The 24,474-nt window shown below is 38.5% G+C and overlaps 1 protein-coding gene across 4 annotated transcripts in view; it reads right to left on the bottom strand.

Annotated features, from left to right (window-relative positions):
* The window catches only part of Pros1 (protein S), an 85,266-nt gene that overhangs the window by 2,694 nt on the left and 58,098 nt on the right, over positions 1 to 24,474 (bottom strand). For 2 of the 4 annotated variants that reach the window (XM_051150112.1, XM_051150109.1), the window contains exons 9-13: positions 15,401 to 15,516; positions 11,344 to 11,533; positions 7,567 to 7,734; positions 6,152 to 6,320; positions 752 to 900 (exon numbers count right to left, since the gene is read on the bottom strand). In XM_051150112.1, coding sequence (XP_051006069.1) covers positions 752 to 900; positions 6,152 to 6,320; positions 7,567 to 7,734; positions 11,344 to 11,533; positions 15,401 to 15,516 — 792 coding nt within the window. Of the gene's footprint in view, positions 1 to 751; positions 901 to 6,151; positions 6,321 to 7,566; positions 7,735 to 11,343; positions 11,534 to 15,400; positions 15,517 to 17,746; positions 17,869 to 21,736; positions 21,863 to 24,474 lie in introns of all 4 variants that reach the window. The other 2 variants (XM_051150111.1, XM_051150110.1) reach the window with 2 other exon arrangements.

Raw genomic sequence — 24,474 nt, 5'->3', positions numbered from 1 at the left:
ATTTTGGTGAGTCCTTTAATCCAAGCACTCAAGGGATAGAAGCAAGTGGACTTCTTGAAGTTTATGGCCAGCCTGGTCTACATAGTGAGTTCCAGGCCAGCCAGGAATACATACAAAGCCAGGGTCGGGGTGGGATGGGGGTTGTTACTTAACAGAAACTCACTTCAAATTACACTTTAATTTGAGAAATAAATCCCATGTTTTGCTGATTACAGTGAAGAAGAAAAAAAAATTTTGGCATGAACAAAAACTTGCTGCAGTGATCAGTGCAGGACATAGGCAGGAAGCTGTTAGCTGTTAGCACTACTAGAAATTAGAATACTGTAGATCTCCTGACACAGTTTTTGTTTGTTTGTATCTAAGACTTTTCTGCTCTTAATTCCAAAGTGGAGTTAGCAAAAAGAAACCAAGTGGAATAGTTTCAGCTTTCTCTTCTTTTTCTGATTTACTCGTGAGAGAACAAACAATTACAACTGTATACTAAACAGCTGGGAATGGACTGTTATCACACACTTACTCTGTATTCAGATATATTCCCCTAAGACTTCACAGATCCTTGATATGAGTGGACTTCTATGCAATTTGTGATGTCTCTAAGCAGCCTGTATGAGTCTACCTAACCATAGCTCCAGATGCAAAGGTGTCTCGGTACCCCAATAACTGCTCCTTCTAGACAATGGAAATCAGCCAGCAAGTAAGGAAAGGAGAGACATATAAAAGAGAGGTTCGTCTAGGTTGGAAATAAAGTTACCTGAGAGTTTCCAGAGATGGAGTCCACCAAGGACAAGGCAAAAGGTACTGTGTTTCCAGAAACCAAAGCAAGCATAACTCCAGTGCCAGTGGATGGGCGAATATTCAAGGTCATGTTTATTTGCCAACCCTCTGCATTGGTTACATTATCTATGTAAAATGAGAAATAAAGTGGGACAGAAAATAATATGGCAATTACAATAGAGAAAATAGTAAGTATCAATTATTATAATCTGAATAATATTCAAAGTACTTTCTGAAGTACTAAAGATTTTAATGCCTTTTCTCAATGACATACATCCCCCTTATAAGAAAAACTAAACAGGGTTGTTTTATTTTTAAATGCAAGCAGAGTTCCCATATTTCCATTCTTCCAGGAGGAAAATTCTGCACTTCAAACTTGCCATGTTTTCTCTTTCTCTCTCTCTCTCTCTCTCTCTCTCTCTCTCTCTCTCTCTCTCTCTCTCTCTCTCTCTCTCTCTCTCTCTCTCTCTCTCTCTTTTGAGACAGAGTTTCTCTGTGTAGCCTTGGCTGTCCTGGACTCACTTTGTAGACCAGTCTGGCTTCGAACTCACTTATATTCACCTTCCTCTGTCTCCCTGAGTGCTGGGCTTATAGGCATGCACCACAGCACCCAGCACCCTGTTTTCTCTTTAAGAACTGTTCATCTCATGCAAATTCACCAACGTTCAGACCTCCAAGAGATTGGACTTTGTAGTACACATTTTGAAGGAAGATTAATAGACTTATTGTATTCTTTCTGAGAAAAAGATATGGTAGCAGAGACATACCATGAGGTCCACAGTTAATTTTCAGATTAGGCTGGGGACTCTTATTCTGTGATGGTCTTGTTTTAATACTTTGAAATGACGAGGCTAGTTATCTACCAAAATAGAGTGCGGGCAATAGACCACATGTGCCTCTATCATCACTTTGTTTTTCATAGCAGACAATAAATATCCAGTGAATTTATCTTTCCAAGTATAGTCATGCATCACATAATTATAGTGTGGCCAATGATGGAGTCACATATGACAATGTTCTCCTAAGAATATGTCTCCTGGTGAAGTTAGAGTTTGGCTTGCTTTACATAAGTCTATTCTGTGATGTTCGCCAAATGATGAAATTGCCCAGTGACACTGTGATGGTTGGCTTCAACCGCCATCTTGACATAACCTAGAATTAACTGGGAGGAAATTCTTAGTGAGGGACTGTCTACATTGGATTGGCCTGTGGGTATGTCTGGGGGATTGTCTTAATCAAGTTAATTGATGTAGGAAGACCCAGCCCACTACAGGTGGCAGCATTCCTGACGAAGGTGGTCCTAAACTATAAAAGAGTGGACACATTGAGCTGAGCATAAGCAAACAAGCAAGGGAATATGCATGCTTCTTTTCTTCCTACTCTTTACTATGGATGTGACCAGCTGTTTCAAGTTCCTGTTGCTGTGATTTCCCTATTATGACCTAGGCACTGTAAGCTGAAATAAACTCCTTTCTCATCTAAGTCACTTTTGGAAATGATACTAGGACAGATACATTTTTCGGAACATAGTCACTCATTAAGGTTCACAAATAACTATCTTAATTAATCTCAAATACTTAAAAAAATTATAATAAGTGAAGTCTTCCTCATTTATTGTGAAGTAATGTATGTAACAAATTCCATACACCACTTGGTCTTTGAAAGGGTGAAAACAAATGAAGAAGCATTTTTCTTTTGGCTAAATATTCTTCCATTAGCTACATGTACAGAGACTGCAGTTCTCATTATAATTCTTACACAGAAAGAATATATGGAATTACTGTGAAATAAACTAAACAAAGAATATTAAATTCATACTAAAATGATTATTAAAATGGGTGAAAATTATGTTATAACATTAAATATCAGTTATCAAAGTAAGTTGTTTTTAAATTATCCATAGGATAAAGTAATTTTTAGCTACAATGAAACTTTTTTAAATTTCTTTTTTCTGGAAAGATTCTTTTAACGAATCAGGTTCCAGGGAAGGGACCTCCAAGAATCATTGCTGCTTGCCTTTTCCCTCAGAAGCCAAACAAGGACATGAGCTGGAATTGTAACATGAGTTACAATTATGATAGCTACAAACCTGATCTAATCACACAGATGAGGCTGAGATGAAACAGAGGAAGGGCCTGCCTACCCCGGAGACATCCATAAGGTTAAAGTTATATTCTAGCTGGTCTTGAAATACAGGTTGGCTAACAATTGCAAGGCTAATACAAAGAAAACGCAATCAAAATAATTATTACTGTTAAAAATAATTTGAGTCCTTATTAGCAAGATTCTTTCTGATGCTCATTTTCCTATAAATAAAATCTCGAAGGATGGGCAATTTGACTTCTAGTAGCTAGAGTTTAGTTGGAAGCTATTGAATTCTCTCTTATTACCCTTTCTGCCTTGAACAAAAGGTCTGTCACTCCAATAGCCAACCAGACTAACCTTGTGCCAGCACCAGCTATTTAAACACACTGAATAGATTCTGTGCGATAATTAAACAACAACTGTAGCTAATTGCTTAACTTTGGAAGGTACAGCCCTTCGACCAGGGCTGTTTTGCTATTACAGCCCTCACTGAACTCCAGATGACCTTGTAATGATTTCCACTTAGACCAGAGTAGGAGCACTGACCCTGGTAGGCAGGCAGATAAACTTAGAAAACCAGCACCAAAGAGCCAGTGCTGTGATTGGTGGGGAGGATCCTACTGTCCACGTAGAAGCAGACTGTTTAGCTTATTGTGCTCTTTCCTCTGGTGCTGAAACAGCAGGACTAGCAAAAGGCTTCTTTGAAGTGATCCTTTCTCACCCACTTGTACCAGTGTGAGCTGAGCTGCTATTATGAATTACGGAAGTATTGCAACAAGGCAGAGGTAGTTGGCACTACAGTGGCAACAGGAACAACAGAAGCATCGCCAACAGCAGGATTAGCCAGAAAACCAGCAAGGCAACCAGCTGCTTGAGAGATGAAGAAGAAGCAGCTGAACAGTAAGAGAGTAGCCAGGACACGGACAGGCAATGGCAGAAGCAGAGAGGGTGGAGAACTGAAGCTGAAGCTTAGAAGGCTAGAAACAGCTGAAAACAAGGCCCTTCACACCACGGTTGCTAAAGGGTCCCAGATAGCCCAGAGCTAGGAACTATAGCATCAGCTGCTGTGAAGAGTGGTGGAATGTCAACATCCTGTGTTGTGATTACAGAGCTAAGGGCCCTAGTCCTCAAAGCCGACAGAAAAGTTGTAACGCTAAATGGTGCTGCCCATTGCTGCCCTCCCACTGCCACGGTTTACTACTGTCAAACACTAAAGGATGAAAAGCTACCAAGGATCAGGGCTTGAGGAGCTTTTCATTGCCCGCCCTTGATTTCCATGCAGACAGAGCAAAGATCTCAGTTAGCCTGTTGCTAACAGGGTCAGCTTCCTGGGTACCCGCTTTACCCTAAGTAAAAGCTGACCAATGATCTGCCCACCACTAAGATTGAACAGCCAAGTCAGATGCAGATATCCTATATAAGTCTGAATTCCTAATTTGCACAAACAGACCTGAATAGGAGCTACAGGCAAGAATCTTTCCTCCATCAATACACCTATTCCTCTGTTCCAGGGCCTGCTACCTGGCTCATCGATGGTCAGCACTGCATCTTCCATCCAGCTCGCGCAGATAGGCTGATAAAAAAAATCAGTGCCTGCACCCCTTAGGGTCCAGAGTCCTGTCTCTTGTGTCTGGACCCAAGAACCTGATTAGGTCACACAAGTAATCACTACTAACATATGGAGAGGTATTTAACTTTAAGTAGAAAAATATAAAAATGGTATTTTAAAGTATAAAACTTAAAATTGGATCTCTCAGATTAGAAAACTATTTTGACCATGAACTTTCTCCTTTTACTAAGAGTTGAAATTAGTAATCTTTAGAAGAGACTGTAACCAGACCTGGGATAATTATATATCTGCAGGGACTTTGATGGAGGAAATTTAACTCTAAAATTCTCTCATACACGAACTGCAGGATGCATATTTAGAGTTGTTCACAGCAGGCTATTTGTGAAGGTGCACAGAGAGTTTACTATGACCCCAATCTGATAAGACTTTGTACTCTACTTACAAAACTAAAAATAAATAAATACACACAGACAGACAAAGTAAAAAACAAACAAACAAACAAACAAACAAAAAAACTAATACCTAGTAAACCAGCTCCTAACCAAACAGAAACTTGAATTGTATTAGCACACTTTCCAAAGCTATTAAAAAGTAATATGTGAATCTAGGTGATATATTTTTTTAAGAAGCAATTTATTTGGCTCACCATTGTAGAGGCTGGACATCTACAAAGCTCTTGTGAGGCTTAGGATAGATGGCAGGACCAGTACAGGGGGGAAGATCTCAGGAAGGGAAATGATTCCAGGGAACTGGGCCCTTCCCAAAAGGCTTTGCTCTTTATACCCGCCCCCGGCCCCGCCCCCCACCCGCCACTAAGTACTAACTCAACCAGTAACTCAAATCCTCACTAAATTGACCAACATCTCTCCGGATCCATGTCAATAAGAGCTTAGCCAAAGGAGTAGTGGGCTCTTTCCAGACACAAGTAATATTCATCTCAGTCTCTACTGTACCATGTAAAATACCCACCCCCAAACCAGAACAAATTAAGACACACAAGAAGACAACATACAATAAAGAAACAACATGATCCAGCTTACAGGAACACAGATGCTGCAACTTAAAATTAGTATTATGAAGGCTGGTGAGTGGTGATTCACACACCTTTAATGCACTTGGGAGACAGAGGCAGGAGGATCTTTGAGAGTTCAAGGCCAGCCAAGACTATAAATCAAGTTCCAGGACAACCAGGGCTGCTACACAGAGAACGCCTGTCTTAAAGAACTAATAAATAAAAATAAAAAAGAAAGAGAGGAAAATAAAAAGAATAAATAGCAGTATGAATACATTGAAGGCTTAGGGTGAGCTACACAACACGTTTACATGCATAGACAATCTCAGCAGAGGCAGGAACCTTACCACAGATCAACAGAAATGACAGAAATGAAAAGCAATGGCTTCTATGCATTGATTAGTGAACTCAAACTGACTACAGAAGCAGTGAACTTTAAAACCGGGCAATCGAATCTATCCACAACGAACCTGGCTATATGCCAGTAAACTCCAAATAACAACAAGTATTAATAAGCATATTTAACTGTGATTATGTTCTCCCCTAAAATACCTGAATATTTCACAAGAAGTATTTAGCCACACAGAAAAGACAATGCCTATCATAACAGCCACTCGCTCGGGGATGCTAACAGAATAAATCATTGCAGCTTGTCAAGCGATGCATGTAATGATTAATGAGAAAGGAGAAATATCACAGGAGTCACTTACTGTAATCTATGCTGAACTGAGCAATTCCAGAACCAGGGTAGTAGGATCCCTTCTCCACCGTGATGAAGCAATGCTTATTTTGTTTTCCTTGAATAATTTCCTTTGCACCTAAAGCTCCTTGTTTCATCAAATTCCAGCCTCGTATACATCCATCCAGGCGAGGATTGATCTAAGGCAGCAAGATATAAGTCAATTGTAAACTTTCATAGAAATGATAGATGGCTTTAATCGGTTGTTAGTCTAGGTTGAATTTGGATGGAAAACACTTTCTTTGGTAGCTTATTAAAATACTTTTAATTGGATCTAAATTTTCCCTTCTGATGGATAGTACTTGTCAATAAAATGAGACTATAGCACTGCAGGTCCCCAGGGGATCCGGATGATATTTACAACCTGAGGTCCTGCCTGCTTCCCCTGCATCATCCACGTGCAGCGGTGACTTCTCTCTGGGCTGCTGGAGTGGCCCTGAGCTCTGAGCTGCTTCTTGTCCTCTTTTGTGTGCATTTACAACATAGGTTCATGAGGCCCATGCAGATTCTAATGCCCTTCAGGAACTTTCTTCAGGTGTCACCAAAGCAGCCAGCCAACTACAAGATGCATGGTAGCCACCTTATAAATGGTTGGTTCTTTCCGAATAATTTGCTTTCCCATTAAAGCACCATAATTCATCAATTTCAAAATTTTGAATTATTGATTTTGGCATGGTTTAGCTAATTCAATTTAATATCACACAGAAATCTATTAAAAGTTAAAGCCACTGTGTGAGTTGTGAAGAGAGAAAGATATAAAGTAGTAAATCTTAAAGGTAGATATACCAGATCACAGGGTCATGAATGCAAGTGACATCTTTTAAACTCTTCAAAGGTGATGATTAATTTCTTGAACTCTATTCAACGGTTATTTGAGGAGCATTGTATTTAGAACATTATATTCATCTGTTGTAACTAGCATTTTTATAATATGTTCTGTACACCTTATGTGCTACCCTTAACCTCCAAATTTAAGTCTTAAAGTAAAGCTAGGAAAGAGCTTCGCTTTCTATTATATATACATATATAATATATAAATATATTTGGGTTTAAATGTATGTTTTTGTATACTTAATGGCTGAGTGTAGAATACTGCAATGTGAACACAGGGCTGACAACTTTAGAATTTAGAAAATCCACTGCTTAATGAACAATGCAGCAATTTAAATGGACACAAAACCACAATGGATTTTTGGTGGTGGTGGTGGTGGGTTTTTTTTTTTTTTTTAAGTTTCCTTACTATACTTTTAGTGGTCTAAAGTTCTTTTCCCATGTTCAATACAAATTGTCGGACTTAGTATATTTACCAAAATTGCTTCCATCAAGTGTCATGAAAACACTTGTCATTGAACCTATGATAGATAAAGAATTCCAGCTAATCATTACCGGTTTAATGAGTGCACTTTCAACTTGCCGGGGTAATCCTGCAAAGTATATTTTGGTGTCCAGAAATCCATCTGTAGGTTTAAAAAGGCTCCCAAGTTTATTTATGTTCATCATGGCTTCTTTAGCTATTTTAATGCTAACACTGTCATCTAATTCTTCCACAGACACCTACAATTAAAAAGACAAAGCAAACATCACTGCATACCCACTTGAAATACTAGATTAAAAAAACATATTGGAGAGCATAATTGTGATAAAAACACATTTTAAGATGATAGAACTTGATCTCAAATTAAGTGTACCTCTTACTTTGAAGAAAACACCAAGGTTCTTAAGTTTTAATAATTATTCATATTTTAATCCCTTTATGCAATAAAGTAATCAGTGTCAAAAAGAAATATGAGCCTCGTTCCCTGAGGAAAATTTTAAGTACTCTTATTTTGTAACTGATGCATACACAATCGATAAAACAATACGTTTTTCATATAAATTACAAGAAATCAGTAATGCCTAGCATTCTGTGTAGCACATACAAACTGTATTCTTTCAAAGTCTAAAATTAGTACTTAAAAATCAAATGCTTGCTTTTAAAAAATGGTTGAAAGTGATAGCATGAATTAAAAACTCATCCTAGACAATGTGAAGACGGTTCCTGCAACTGCTTCACAGAAGACTGCTGCGCTTGCCTGCAAAGGCTGACCAATCAGCAACAGAAAGCAAACAATAGCATGTAAGATGTAAAACTGTTCCCATTTTCTTTGACCAATACAGATTTCTTAGGAATTAATTGCTAGTTACTTGAGTCCTTTAGCTGTCACACATCTCCATTTTAAGCAACATTTGATTTTTGAAGTCTATAAGCCACATCGATATTTTTTCACGATATAATTTTGCATTTCTCTCCTCTCTCTCTCTCTCTCTCTCTCTCTCTCTCTCTCTCTCTCTCTCTCTCTCTCTGTGTGTGTGTGTGTGTGTGTGTGTGTTGTGTGTGTGTGTGTTTAAATAAAAGCTTGGCCATAATTCAAGACACATGCTTCTATTTTAACGTGCCTGTTACACGTGACCCTGTGAGTTGAATTTGCATGCATAAGCTGGGCTTATTTGTAACTCTAGTTATACATTACTTATATCTTGGAGTCACATTACTGAGTGATTACAATTAAAAGCAGGAACATAATTTTGGAACAAAGATTTTACAATAAAATCAATCCAGAATGCATCCGCTTCTCCTCATCCCATTATGACACGCCACCAAGGCTAGAGTCTTCTTTGTCCGGGGCTGCTGCAATGCTCCTCGCAACCTCTGCCCTACTCTCCACTGACTACTTTCCAAAAAGCCATCAGATTTTGTTCCAAATTATTCCTTAAAATGTAAATCGCATTCTGTCGCTTCTCAAAACTGACCTAGGGACGACTTCCCACAGAGCATAAAATCTAAGTCTTCACTGTGGTCCCGACAGACCTTTACCCAGTGGCCATATTACAGACCTCAGTTCTGACCTTCATTTAAAATATATACATATATGTATTCTTCTCCGATTCAATGCACCTACACTCGTCTTTTTGCTATCCGTCAAACACACCAAACACATCCTCTCCACAAGACTCGCAACTTGCTGTTCACATTGCACAGAGCCATTTTAGAATCTCACCCATGGTTTTCAGGACTGGCTCTCTCAAGGCTCTGCCTAGAAGCAATCCTGTCAGGTTCGCCTCTTTGTTTCCACAAGCTCACTGACTGCATGCACACTCAGGGTCACACTGCTGCCTTGCCTCGTTTCCTTTGTCTTCCTAGCATCAGTAAGCACCTGACACAGTGTATCTGCAGTTTGTGTCCCAGGGTTAGAACGTAAACTTCATGTGAGCAATGAGGGCTTCATTCATCGCTCTCGCCCTTACCTGGTAGCATAAGGAATAGCAAATACAGGGCTCAATAAATGTCTGTTGATCATACAAAATAGGTGGCAAAATCACTTATAAAGCAGCATTGTTGCCTTATGTATTAGCCATGATGATTATTTAATCTCTACACAGCCTACACAGTTCTTACAAATTATAAAACAATTTTGGACCATGTGTTTAAATTTTAATTTATTTTTAAAATATATTTCGGAAATGTTTAAATAATTTCAAATTAAGGAAGCAAATGCTAGCAAATAAATATTATCCCATTTATAGACACATTTAAATAAATGCTTTTCAATAAAAATGACACGCAAGCATGAGGACCTGCGTTTGCTTCCCTAACACACAGCTGATTACTATGATGTTCGCCAATAATTCCTGTACTGGAGAGGCAGAGACAGATAGATGCCTTGAATCTGATGGCCAGTTAGCCTTGCCAAATCAGTGAGCTTCAAGTGAGAGACCTCATCTCAAAAGATAAAGTAGAAAGCAAGAGGATTTCTAGGACCCTCTGGATCCTTCTATTTCCCCATTCTCCCATGCTTCTCTCACCTAAAGTTCCAATAGGATGTCCTCCCATCTGTCTCACTTTCTGTTAAGTGAAGACTTTCATGGGACATATTCCTCGGGCTAGTGTCCAGATGTAAGTGAGTATATATCATTTGACTCTTTCTGCTTCTGACTTTCACATGAACTCTGGTGCCCCATATTTGACCACGTCCTCTGGATGGGGAGGCCTGGTGGCACTCAGAGGAAGGACAGCAGGCTACCAAGAGGAGACCTGATACCCTATGAGTATATACAGGAGGAGAAAGTCCTCCTCAGTCACAGTCATAGGGGAGGGGAGTAAGGGGAAAATGGGAGGGAGGGAGGAATGGGAGGATACAAGGGATGGGACAACAATTGAGATGTAATATGAATAAATTAATAAAATATATTTAAAAATAAAGAAAGCAAGAGAAAGATAGCAGACCTCAGACTAAGTATATATATGCACAAGCAGTCGAATATGCCTGCACATGTACTTACTTCCATACATGTGCACACACACACACACACACACACACACACACACACACACACGCATGCACATACACTCATGCACACACATATTATACAACTTTTACATAGGACATATTATATAACTCTTACATAGGATGATTTAACTTGAAACATGACCATATCACTAAGTACTAGCTTAACAACTATCACAAATACTGACTATAAACCATGGAACAAAAGCTGCTTCCCCCATCATCAACATGCTTACTTCTCCTCACTCTTAACAAGGGGTAATCTTGTCCAAGAAAAGTCCAATTTTTAATTAAACTGTTTAAAAAGACATCTTCAATTAATAAAAAATCCCTAGAGCTATATATAAAAGTGATAAAGTACTCTGGTTACTAAATCTCCTCAGTATATGCTATTTGTTCAAAGTTGGTTACTTATTTATGTACTTATATCTAAAATTGAATTAACTTTCTTTGGTATTATTTCTATACACATTTCTCTAATTAAAAAATGCTCATGACAAAAAAAAAAAATACTCATGACAACTAAGGGTTGTTTTCTTTGATCGTAGAACTCTTTAATATTAACTGTGCCTGCTAATGACTCCTAACCTACAGGGCAGACTCAATATTCTCCCCCAAAAGCAGTTACTAAAAGAGTAAAAATTTTAAAACAGAGCAGTTTAAATAAATAATCAGGAAAAGGCGTTCAGGTCGCTCCTAGGAGTGAGTTTGTAGAGCGCACATCACATGACAGTGGGTGACCTGACATATTTTGGGTTGCTAACACTTGACAATCAGATTATAATGTTCCAAAAAGTGCATCAAAGTAAGGAGATTAATTGTGGAGTCCCAAACATACCATATTCCATATACCATTGTTAATAACATTGCCTCCAGTTGTGATTTGGGTCGAAAATTCGTTCTTAAACTGAACTTCAATCTTTCCATCCCGCAGTGCAATCAAGAGCCAGTTTGAGTGGTCAAGAGATTCTGCATACAGTATGATGCCCTCTGAATCGTATGTCCGAAAATCAAATTCAGCTGAAAATCTAAGCAAAGAGACATGTTTCTTGTGAGGAATTCAGAAGGGTCAATGATCTTCCTAGTACATACACCTTGAACTGGCAAAGAGGAGGAAAAAAATTTCCCTGAGATTTAAAAAAAAAAAAAAAGGCTGGAGAGATAGCTCAGTGGTTAAGGGCACCACCTGCTCTTCCAGAGGTCCTGAGTTCAATTCCCAGCAACCACATGGTGGCTCACAACCATCTATAATGTTATCTAATACCCTCTTCTGCAGATAAAGCACTCATATACAATAAATAAATATTTAAAAAAAAAATGGGCTGGAGAGATGGCTCAGTGGTTAAGAGCACCACCTGCTCTTCCAAAGGTCCTGAGTTCAATTCCCAGCAACCACATGGTGGCTCACAACCATCTATAATGTAACCTGATGCCCTCTTCTGGCCTGCGGGTGTACAAGCAGACAACACTGTATACATAATAATAAATAAATCTTAAAAAAAAAAAAAAAAAAGATTTAAAAGAGCAGCATTACGTTTTTCATACCTTGTCCCTGGCTCCATATATGTTTCAATACCTATGCTTTATTGACCATTCTTGGAGTCCTTTTCTCAATGAATTGATACTTTGGTAATTTTTTTTCACTTAGGGTATATGTTTTGAAGGCATCCTTCAGATACTAGAGTGTACATATATTCAGGAACATTTTATACATTCCAAATGCAAGAGTAAGAGAGATGAGTGTGTGTGTGTGCACGCATGCGCGTGCAAGTGTGCACGCAGTACACAGACATTCACTGAATCTACCAGTAAAAGATTTACAACGGCACATTTGTTTTATCTAGCAAAAGGCATATGCTCCTGATAATTTCAATATGCTAGAAAAGAAGCAGTCACAAGACTCCACAGATAGCTGTCTGAAGATTAAAAATAGAAGTAATCTTTCTTTCTTCTTCTTTTTTTTTTTGGTTTTTCGGGACAGGGTTTCTCTGTATAGCCTTGGCTGTCCTGGACTCACTTTGTAGACCAGCCTGGCTTCGAATTCACAGTGATCTGCCTGCCTCTGCCTCCCAAGTGCTGGGACTAAAGGTGTGTGCCACCACGACCGGCAGAAGTAATCTTTCATGTAATCATTAAAAAGAAGCAATGTGGTTCTGCATTACCCCGGGACAGGACTGTGAGCCTTAAGGGCTGACCAAAATGATGTTACCATGCAGAACCCTGGTTCTATCACAGTAGCTGCCCTGGGCACTCTACATAGCACACCAAGTTCATGAGAGACACCACCGGAGTGGTGTGTGCCTTTCTCCTTAATGGAAGCAGGCCACTGTGTATCTTGAGATCTCCATAGACAAAAAGGGACTTGAGTTCATCAGGAAGAGGGTGGGAACATACAGTAGTGCCAAAAGGAAGCTAGGGGAGGTGAGTAAGGGCTGAGCCACCATGAGGAAAATGGCTGCCAGGAAGGACTGAGGCCCCTCTTTTCAGGTGCATAAAAAGTTTCACAGAAAAGACAGAAGGAATTGAAGAAGGGAAGAAGGGAAAATGAAAAGGCAGAAAGGAAGAAAGAAAGAGGGAAAAGTTTTCCAAACATTGTAATAGCATACATCACTGAGGTAGGATGCATGAGAATTAAGCTTAGCAGATAGAGTCTAGATAGTTGTTGGGGGGCTGTGTACTCTGATAATGATTGTTATCAAGATGCTGGCCATTTGTACTGCATAGCTATTTCAGCAAGGAATATCTTAGAGATGCTGGGTGCTGACTGAGTGCCTGCCTGCATTCAGAATGTGTTAATGAGAATCAGCAGGAAGAGCCCTAAGGGACTTGCTAATAAAAATGTTTGTAAAACAAAGGCAAATTGGAAAAAGGAAAAAAGAGTCATATAACTATCATGTAAACTAAGTAAAGAATTTGAGTTAAAGACTCAGGACTTTCGATTGTTGCTAATAAGTCAACAAAAAGATTTATATAGGTAAGCCTTTATTGCATCTTAATAGTTACAAAGGCAGTATTTGTAGATGGAACAGATCTTCCTCAAAGGGCAAGGAAACCAAGCAAAACAAATATTCCCATACTCTGAATTTTCAGGTAAATATCTGAAAGAGATAAAATGCAAAGCCTGGCATGATGGTGCACACCTTTAATCCTAGCACTCAGGAGGCAGAGGCAGGCGGCCTGGTCTACAAAGCGAGTCTAGGACAGCCAAGGCTACACAAAGAAACCCTGTCTCAAAAAAAACAAAAAACAAAAAACTAAAAAAGAGAGAGAGAGGAAGGGAGGAGAGAGAGAGAGAGAGAGAGAGAGAGAGAGAGAGAGAGAGAGAGAGAGAGAGAGAGAGAGAGAGAATGTGAACTGTACTGGATGGATAACACTAATAGAAATGCACTGACCTGTTTATATTTTTTAAAGAAAAAAAAAAAACATTTTTCTTGGCATAAGGATGTATGTCCTTTCTCAGAACTGCCTGAGCATTTGGCTGATGAAAAATGAACTATCTTGCCAAAAACTAAATCTGTGTTTGGTCACGATCTTCCAGAAGTTGATCCCATTATGGAGATAATTTCCTTTTCTTTGTAAAATAAAACTAAATGGTATTTCAAAGCATCATGTTCTGCATATGTTCTTCCTGGAATACATCATTGCATCCTGACTCATTACATTGGGGATCAATTTATTCAGTTTCAAAAGTATTGTAGAGTTGAAAAAAGACAGAATTTGTCAGCATTTGGCAGAGCAAAGGGAAGCAGTTGGTTATGGAAAACAGAGGTGAAGAGATTTGCTTTAAACATGCCACTTTATAAATATTCATCAAGCTGTGCCTTTAATATGTAATGTATGAAAGATATTACACTTCTGAAAGTGCAAAGTAAATCAATGAAGAAACTAAGAATACTGGGGAAAGTGTTTTGCTAATTCTGATTGAATGTTAGGTATCAAGTTAGAATGAGTTGTCATAAAGAAATAAATAATGTGAAAGTAAATACAGCTATATTGACACAGTTTTCTCCCTCATCTTCACCGTTCTTATAGCAAGTTTGGATTTCTAATAATGTTAGTCACTAGAAAATAATATTTGTGGTAAAACCAGATACTGAGGGAAAAGGGAATGTCCAAGAAACACTCACTTAAGTGAATCTTAGAAGTTTTTTGTTATTGTTGTTGATGTTTTGGTTTGGTCTGGTTTTTAGTTTTTTTTTTTTTTTTCAGGACAGGGTTTCTCTCTGTAGGCTTGGCTGTCCTGGAATCGCATTGTAGACCAGGCTGGCCTTGAACTCAACATCAATTCACCTGCCTCTGCTTCCCGAGTGCTGGGATTAAAGGCATGGGCCACCACGGCCTGCTCGAATGTTAGAAGCTTTAATGCTTGTCCATGCAAGACTTCTACACATGCAGTTAAGTTGATAAGTGAGTAAATCCTGCTTCCCAAAGTCAATCTAAGTACAAGAACAAGAGCTAAGGTATTCAAATTGCCAAACTACGTAACCATCTTTTTCTTAAGACTATTACTCAATGCTCAAATCAGTCTGTTAATTTTTATCATTAGTTTTGAATGCAGTGACAATCCATCGATACACTCATTTTTTTGCTTAAGTTTTATAATGTTTAAGAGAAGAGTGAAAGTTTCTCAAGTAGGCAAGATCACCTTCCCTAGCTTCTTAGTCAATACATAGCCAGTGGGAAGCAGAAAATGATGGGCGAATGTGAGCCTGCGTTTGTAAAGTCAGCCTTGGTGGATTTAAAAGGGCTCTTGTATGAAAATTACATATGAAAAGATCATCTAAATGATAATATTCCCAGGTTATCACATTGATAACAAGTCTACAGCTGTTCATTTTCCATTTTCTGTCCTCGACTGTTTAAGCTACAAATTCGCACTGACATTGGTTCCTCACCTGGTGACTTCTGGCAATCGAAATTTCAGATATAAGACAACTCCTGCAAACTGCTCGGCCAAGTATAATAATTCATAATTTTTTTTAAGGTCCAAGGAAAGGCACACTGGAATACCCTGGAGAAAAGAAAATGTGTGGATCACTGTCTGCTCTTTGTCTTCTTTCTTTTGTTCCCAAAATAGCCTCTGAAACACTCTCACATTAAAATGTCTTTGCAAACAATAGCTATCTTCCATTTCCTTGCAAAACCCTTGCATGAAGCCTCCAAAAATATGTGGGGGAGGGGGCTTAGGTTATCTTTAGTATTTCTTTCACATACCTCAGTGCTAAACACAAACATTTTCTTCAAGTCCCAACAAGTATGTCTTCAATAAATTGTACAGTGCCTTGCATTATTTATATCTAAAAATTATTCATTTGATTAAGAAAAAAACTGTGAGCAAAAATGTGCTATCTAGATACTCAAGAGAATACTGACAACTCAGGAGGGAATAAACCTAAGTTAGCATCACAGTCTCTAAGAAATTTGCATGAAAATTATTTGAAGTCATGTGATTTTTATCAAATATTTGTTTCTTAAAGCTGAACAGAAACATTAAAGTAAAAAGTTGTCTAGAGATGAAAATTTGAAAACAGTGAATAACATTTTCCAATGAATTCTGCAGTTATTAGAGCACCAGAAAGAAAAAAAGATCATAACCATTCCAAGGTGTAATACTGAAATAATAAGAAATTAAACTATAATATAAGAAATTTAACTACATGGCCGTTCAATTGAGTAACCTCAGAAATACTACCTGTATCCACTAACCTCCCGATTTTTCTTCACAGGGATAGTGTAGTTAATTGATTGATTTTTCTGTGCATACCTTTACTCATCTCTGTTGTGTGTGTGTGTGTGTGTGTGTGTGTGTGTGTGTGTGTACATATAGTTATAACTATACACAGTGAAATCATTACTTAGGAATTTTAAACAGTCTGCTTCATAATATATAATTTCACCTTTACATGTTTTAAAATGCAAGACTAGAAAGGATCACTAGCATGTGTGCCTTATTATTTCTAAAAGAGAAAAAGGAAGGGAGGTGAGGAGGGGTCAGTGCTGACTTATTTATTCAATAAGGAAAAAATTAAAACTTTTCTTCAAATTGATTTCTTAGGACAATTATACATTAAATATGAGTGTTGAAAAGTGTGTTTGAGACACACTGATGACCACAAGTGTTCCCTGACGTATGATATATTTAATGTCACTAAATCTTCTTGGGACAAATTTGTTTCCACTAGAAAGTTTATGAACTCTTATAAGCACAAACAGGCAATGGGCAAACTTGCTAGAATGTAATACAGAGGGATACCAGAAAATGTTATCACTCAAATTTCTATGTAACATTCTTTTAGTGGAACTAGAGGACATTGGAGATGGATGCTTTCTTCATAATCAGCCCCTGATAAAGCCAAAGACTAGAACTGACAGACTTTAATTAGTGGATGGAGAAGTGAGATCTGAGACTGGGAGGAGACATGTCACTATGAATAGCAGAGAGGTCATTACTTGATAACTATCTAAAGGTGATACCAGGATCCTAACACTTCATAAAGGATAACTATCTGTCTGGGGGCTCTCTGATAAAGAACAAAGGCATGCCATTGCCCTCTCAAGGAAGAGTCAACCAAACAGGTCTGCCAGTCATCTGGGCATGAAAATGGCACTCAGGTTCTAGAGATTTTATAAGTCTTAGAAGAAGGGGGAGGAGGAGAGGAGGAGGAAAAAGAGAAGGAGGAGGAAGAGGAGGAGGAGGAGGAGGAGGAGGAGGAGGAGGAGGAGGAGGAGGAGAAGAAGAAGAAGAAGAAGAAGAAGAAGAAGAAGAAGAAGAAGAAGAAGAAGAAGAAAGATTAAACTGCATGTGTAGCTATCCTGAACTCACATTGTAGACCTATCTGGCCTCAAACTCACATCAATCTGCCTTCCTCTGCCTCCCAGGTGCTGGGATTAAAGGTGTGTACCACCATTGCTGGCCTGTTTCCCTACTCTGTAGTAAACCCCTATTGTCCACATTGTATTCTGTATTTCAACTGATTTCTTTCAGTGGAGATCAACAGTCTAGGAAGCAGGGATCCTGGTAACACCTGGATCTCTCGTTCCAGAAAGGAGGTAAGAAGTCTTTGTTTTGGTTTTGGTTTTGGTTTCTTCTCATTTCTCTGTGTCGAGCCCTGGCTGTTCTGGAACTCTGTACACCAGGCTAGCCTCAGAGCTCCTCCTGCCTCTGCCTCGCAGGTGCTGGGCTTAAAGGTATAGACTACCATGGCCACCCTGGTAGGAAGTTTTGAGTTTAAAAGGTTTACCTCACAGCTCTTCTGATCTTGGGCAAGTTTGAATCCTTTCTTCCCATCACAGTAACAAGAGTAGCCTCCAGGGTAGTTGACGCACAGCTGGGCACACATGTTCTCAGAGCACTCATCCACATCTGAGGGGGGAAAAGAAGAACCTTCACAGCTGTCCAATGTTCAACCAAATAAGCACAGACGTAGTTCCCCAGGAAACAGAAGAGCTATGATAGCATATCTACATATGTGACCTCAAAATTTAAAGCGTTCCAAGTGCAATTTTTACATATGTATCCCAACCATATTTTTTTATAATTTTCAATAATTAGTGATAGTGTAGTAACGATGATAATTTTCTGATTTTCAACTTAAAAAAGAAAATTATTTAGTGTCTCCACTGTCATTTCTGATTATAGGAATTTCATTAAGATTAACTCACATTTCTTTGTTTTGAAAATAAGGAAAAAATGGTAAAAGAGAAGCAACCAGAAGAGGGAGGAGGACAAAGGTAGAGTCATGAAAGGAAAGACAGGGAGGGGAAGCTGACTTGAGCTAACTGAATGTTAGTGCAATGGATAGACTGACAATATCAAAAACACCTGACTTTATATTATAATAATATAATGCCACAATTAACACTGGCCATATTGTTTTTTATTCAAAAGTGATAAGAGATTACCTATTCTAGAACCATACAGGAGTAATACCATCTCAGGAACACAGGTCTATGTTACCATTAATCTCAGGGTCCTACATGGAAGCAGTTTTATGAAATTCTTACAGTAAAAGAACAAAAAATTCATAAATAAAGGTACTTGTTAAATACACTAGTGAAAACATTACGTAGATAAAGCAAAAGTAGATAGGCATCACCTTATCTTTTGTTTATTGAAGAGTTTTTATCTGTTAGTCATAGGATGTTTATTCTGACAGAGAGATCAGCAAGGAGTGGCTATTTAGAGGACTAAGGTAGTGCAAGAAAAACTGTAAATAGGCTCCGGGCCAGCAGCAATTAGAACTCTCCATTGCAGTTTTAACCAATCTATCATCCTTTGTAGTTACAGCTTCTTTCTAGTAATTCAGATCCACAGAAGCACCTACCATCCACAGCTAGGCAGAATTATCTATCCACTCATTTGCCATTGACTTCTGACTTTCAGATTCAGTGTCCTTCTCTATAACTGATCAATGCGTTGGCCTGGTGAGCTTATTTCCTCTTCCCTGGTGATTATGCTTTCTTAGCCAGCCTTTCCCATATTCACTTCTCTTTGTCATTCTTGAGATGTTTCGAAAACAAAAACAAAACAAAACAAAAAACCCACCTCTACCTTTCTCAGAGAAGTCTTTCATCTCCCAACAAATTGATATATTTTGTGTTATATTTATAATAACTATATTTTATTCCCTTTTCCATTCATATTGAAGATCATAACACATGTTAATATGTGTTTATTTAATCATGTGTGTCCAGTTGAAATTTCTAAGTGGAAAGAGTATGTCTCTTTGACTCGTTATTTTGTTTCCACCGTAGAGTACGTCCATAAACAATGCAGAATAATTAATATTTGTCATGCTCATGTTGGGTGATATTAAGAATTTGTGGCCATAAATTGAATGGCATATATTAATGTCCTCTGTTTCTCTCAAACCTCACTGTGCTATTACCTTCCATAATCTGAAATCTTTTAAGTGATCTGTACCCAACTCTCCACTTTGTAATACCATGCCTATGCTAAGGGATGTTTCAGGGCTACAGAAAGTCCTTGACATTTCATTGGATATACCCTATTAGAACTGTATGAAGTTCTTATCAATGCTATCATATTATATATGCTCTTTTAAAACCTTAAATACATTTTCACAGTTAATGATACTTTAAATGCATTAAACTTGTATGATATAGGATTAAAATTCTGGGGTGGCTGCTGACCCACAGAAGCTCTGCTGGTTCTGAGCTTATTATAATTCCTTTCTAAAGCCTGACTTCCCTGTGGTCCATGAGATTCATACTTTGAATTAACAAGACATGGACCCAACTTGTAGAAGTTCTGTGACTATAAACTAGCACCCCTTCATTACCTTCATTAACTCCTTCCTTAAGCCCACGTGAATTTAGAAAAGTTTTGTTGTAATCAAGAACCCTGTGCAGGGCATAGTGGCGCACGCCTTTAATCCCAGCACTTGGGAGGCAGAGGCAGGCAGATTGCTGTGAGTTCGAGGCTAGCCTTGTCTACAGTGTGAATCTAGGACATCCAAAGGCTATACACAGAGAAACCCTGTCTTGAAAAACCAAAAAGGGAAAAAAAAAAAAAAGAGAACCCTGCTTATCTGTGCTTCAATGAATCTGAGAATATGGCATGAGGATAGTGGAAAGTAAAACTGTGTGAGTGTGGGAGCAGAGTGTAATAAAACATCAACAATTCAACAGCACTATAAATAATTAGAGAAAATGTCATATTATAAAACCACTGCCCAGCTAGGCATGGTGGTGCATGCCTTTAATCCCAGCACTTGGGAGGCAGAGGCAGGTGGATCACTGTGAGTTCGAGGCCAGCCTGGTCTACAAAGTGAGTCTAGGACAGCCAGGGCTACACAGAGAAACTCTGTCTTGAAAAAACCAAAACCCAAACCAAAAAACCAAACACCACTACCCACTTATATAAACTCAAAGAGAGAAAGGCTTATTGCAGTAACACAGATTTTGTGTAATAAGGAAACCATTAAGAGAGAGCTTCCTGTTGTCTGCTTTGCAGTTTATCTTTGGGGTAATGATCAAGTTCTGAAATAGACAGCTGTGCTGTGGGGCTGCAGAGCTATGTGGACAAATTAGAGTCACTGTGCTCCCTGCTTAAAAATCATTCCAAGCACACAGTGCATTTCATTTATCATTTATGTGATTAGTTTGAGACATGATGTTAATTTGATTTGATTTTTTTTTTTTTTTTTTTTTTTTGGTTTTTCGAGACAGGGTTTCTCTGTGTAGCCTTGGCTGTCCTAGACTCACTTTGTAGACCAGGCTGGCCTCGAACTCACAGTGATCTGCCTGCCTCTGCCTCCCGAGTGCTGGGATTAAAGGCATATGCCACCATGCCTGACTTGATTTGAATTTTTAAAACATTTAAAGGGATATGTGAGATAATTCATATATGATCTAAAACAGAAGCAGACATAATGCAGTTAAGCTACCAGAGACATCCACGCTGACACCATGGCAACCTTATGAAGGAACAGTAGCATCCACAAAGGGCTGGTCAAACATAGGTCCTGGCACCACAGATCAGCAATCTCCAGCTTTCTAGAGCTCCATTGTCATGTCAGTCATGACAACAAACACCTCACTTCATGTTTTCTTTATTATTGACTGTGTGTGCATGTGTATGTATGCCTGTGTGCATATATACACACCATGTATCTGTAGGTGTCAGAGGGAGCCAAAAGCGGGCATCAGATCAGATCCACTAGAGCTAGTGTGACAGGTGATTGTGAGCTGCATATTATAGGTTCTAGGAACTGAATTCAGATCCTCTGTAATAGCTGCAAATACTCTTACCTCCTGAGCCATCTCTCCAGCCCCAATTTCCTATTTTAAAATAACCTATCCGTGCACAGAAAATTGCTGAAAAACTATATCCAATAAAACCTATGGTATTAAGAAAGCCCATAGTTTCAATCCCACAATTAAAGCTTGTGTCATTTTTGTCTATATGGACTTTTCCTTTCAAATTCAATTTTTTGATATTATCTATAGTCTTTCAGAATGTGTTCATTTTGCTTTTGTAACAAAGGGAGTCTTTAGTTTTTAATGAAGCTGAAAGGGTTAAATGGAATGCATAATAATGAGCCCCAAGACCAGGAGTCTTACTTGGTACTTCTAGTCTGTAAGGAAGGCAGATCACCAAATCAATCAAGCTGCATCAGGAGTTACCAAAAGCAATGCCTTTTCTAATACTGACTCAGGGTTCAAACCCACCCTCTCTACCACAAGCAGTGACACCACCATCATTCTACCTTCACAAGAGTTTGATGAGGGATCATATTTGTAGCCATCAGGACATTCGCATTCAAAGTCTCCTGGAATGTTCTTGCACACGGCTGTGCCACAAACACTCGGCTTTAGGAGGCACTCATCCACATCTGCAAATAAAGTCAATATGTTCAGTTTCCCAATTTCAAAGAGACACTTTTTTGTTTCCTGAATCATATGTATATCAACAGAGTAGCTCTAAACAGTGAAATAACAAACTGATTACCAAGTTTTAGTTTCCTAAATATGACTTTTGAATTCATGGGAAATTTGCCTGATTTTTTTTTATGGGTTTGTACCAGAGAGACATATTAAAAAAACACACACACACACACACAAGAAAGAGGAGACTGAACTATATTCCTTTTTATGATCATTTATTTATTTATTTATTTATTTATTTATTTATTTATTTGTTATGTATACAGTGTTCTGACTGCCCATACACCCGCACACCAGAAGACGGCATCAAATCTCATTATAGATGGTTGTGAACCACCATGTGGTTGCTGGCAATTGAGCTCAGGACCTTTGGAAGAGCAGCCAGTGCTCTTAACCTCTGAGCCATCTCACCAGCCCTTAACTATATTCTTAATATTCTTTAATATACATCCCAATTTATATTATGAAATTGTTTATAAATTACTATCACACTACAAATATTTAACAAATGAGAACTCATCTGTTTTCTCTTTTTATTTGGAAATAGATAAACACCTAATTTTTTTTAATCCATATTACCTTCAGTAATTAACAATGATTTGCATTTAAGGTGGAATTGAATCATTTTTAAAACTTGCAGATGTATTTGCTGTATTATATGGTGGAGTAGGAAGCAAAAGACAGATTGCACAGGTGTAGAAGGTGGTACTTCCAAGCCAACGGAAACAGGTGAGAAACAGTTCTGCATAGATGCAATTATTGCTCAGCTTTGTTCGTGTAGATCAACGGAGAAAGACAAGGTGGAGTGGGAAATGCATTTCTAACTTTGAGAATTGGCAAGTTTATCTGAGCAGATGAATAGATGAGAGTTTAGACAACTCTCTGCTTTAAATAATTCGTTCTCCAATAACATTAATCCCTGTGGCAAGGCTGTGTCTCTACTTGCTAAGTATGTCAATGCGGTGTTCTAAATGTGAAATTATATCAGAATTATATTACTAGTGATGGAAACCACCTAATCCCCATAATCTCCAATATCCCTACTTAATATGAACTCCCAGGTAATTAAGAAAAAGTTAAGTATCCAAAGCTTTCTAAAAGTCCATATTTTTAAAAGTAAATAAAAACACATTACTTAAATTCTTGGCTTTAGGCGTATTTGTAGGGAAATTTATAGATCACAAGAATTTAGGTGCAGCACAGTGATGTGATGAGTCGGTATCCACATCTAGTGCCTGGGCAGGTTTTAGACTTCCGTATTTAGTCAATAACTGCTGACCTGATTCAGGGCTTATCCACGCCATGGCCAAGCTCCCATTGTCATATTTTCTACATATTTTCCTGTAAATTCTGTGCTCTGCTGCATATGTCAGATAAATCACTGTGCAGAGAAAGAGCGAAAGGCATGTGTTCTGATCTTCAAAAGCATTCTGTTGATTGTTTGGTGGCACTGAGAGATGCACCCGTGGCTTCCACATGCTCAGTGAGCACTCCACCACTGAACTGTATTCCCAGCTAAAAGCTTATTTCTTTATAATTATACATGCATGCATTAACTCAATATGAATATGAAAAAATTCACAAAATCTGAATAAGGCTAGATGATTCAAGTACTCAGATGTTGAAGTAGGAACGGGTACTATCTATACAATGGATGTGGTAGCCTGAACTCTAATGGCTTTCTAATTGCTTTTCAAATGATGCCCCTGCTCTAATAGCCAAACTAAAACCTTCAAATAGACAGATAAGAGAGATATATAGTCACAAATCGGATAATGGCTTGGAAGAGACTGTTAGTAAATGCATTTCATTTCAGCTTCATTCCACAGCACTTTAAATCACACTGCAGTGAACTATACAATACTTCCAAGCAGATGGAAAAGTCCTTAAATATGAATCCAGATAGGGGATTTTCCAAGACAAAAATGAAACTTCACATTTAACCTACTGAATTTTTAACCTCTTAACTAAACAAAGGAGGAAGAAAAAAAAAATCCTCTTTAAGGCTTTCAGCTTTGTGGAAAGATTTCACAGCAGGCTTAGAATTCTGGTTTAATCTATACATTCACCTAGTATGAATATTTATAGGTTTCATTATTATTATCATCATCATTATTATTATTATCATTATTATTATTTATTTACATTACATCTCCATTGTAATCCCCTTGCTCTTATCTTCCTGTTCCCACTCTCCCTCTGTCTTCTGCCCTATTCCCCTCCCCTAGACCTCTGACAGGAGGGGTCCTCCTCCCCCACCATCTGACCACAGCCTATCAGGTCTCAACTGGGTAACCTGCATCCCCTTCCTCTGTGTTCCCACAGGGCATCTCCTCCAAGGGGCAGAGATCAAATCACAAGCTCCAGAGTTCATGTTAGAGGCAGTACCCACTCTCCCCTCCCCTTCTCCATGTGGAGAATGCACTGTCCATTGGCTACATCTGAGCAGAGGGTCTAGATTCTCTGATTGCACTATCCTTGGTTGGTGCATCAGTTTGTGAAGGCCCCCTTCAAGCAGTCCAATGAGGCACAATATGCTTGAAGAAAGAAGGAAAACTTT

The sequence above is a fragment of the Acomys russatus genome, chromosome 8 (assembly GCF_903995435.1).
Source record: "Acomys russatus chromosome 8, mAcoRus1.1, whole genome shotgun sequence".
Lineage (NCBI taxonomy): Eukaryota > Metazoa > Chordata > Mammalia > Rodentia > Muridae > Acomys > Acomys russatus.
This window is presented reverse-complemented; position numbering and strand designations above follow the sequence as displayed.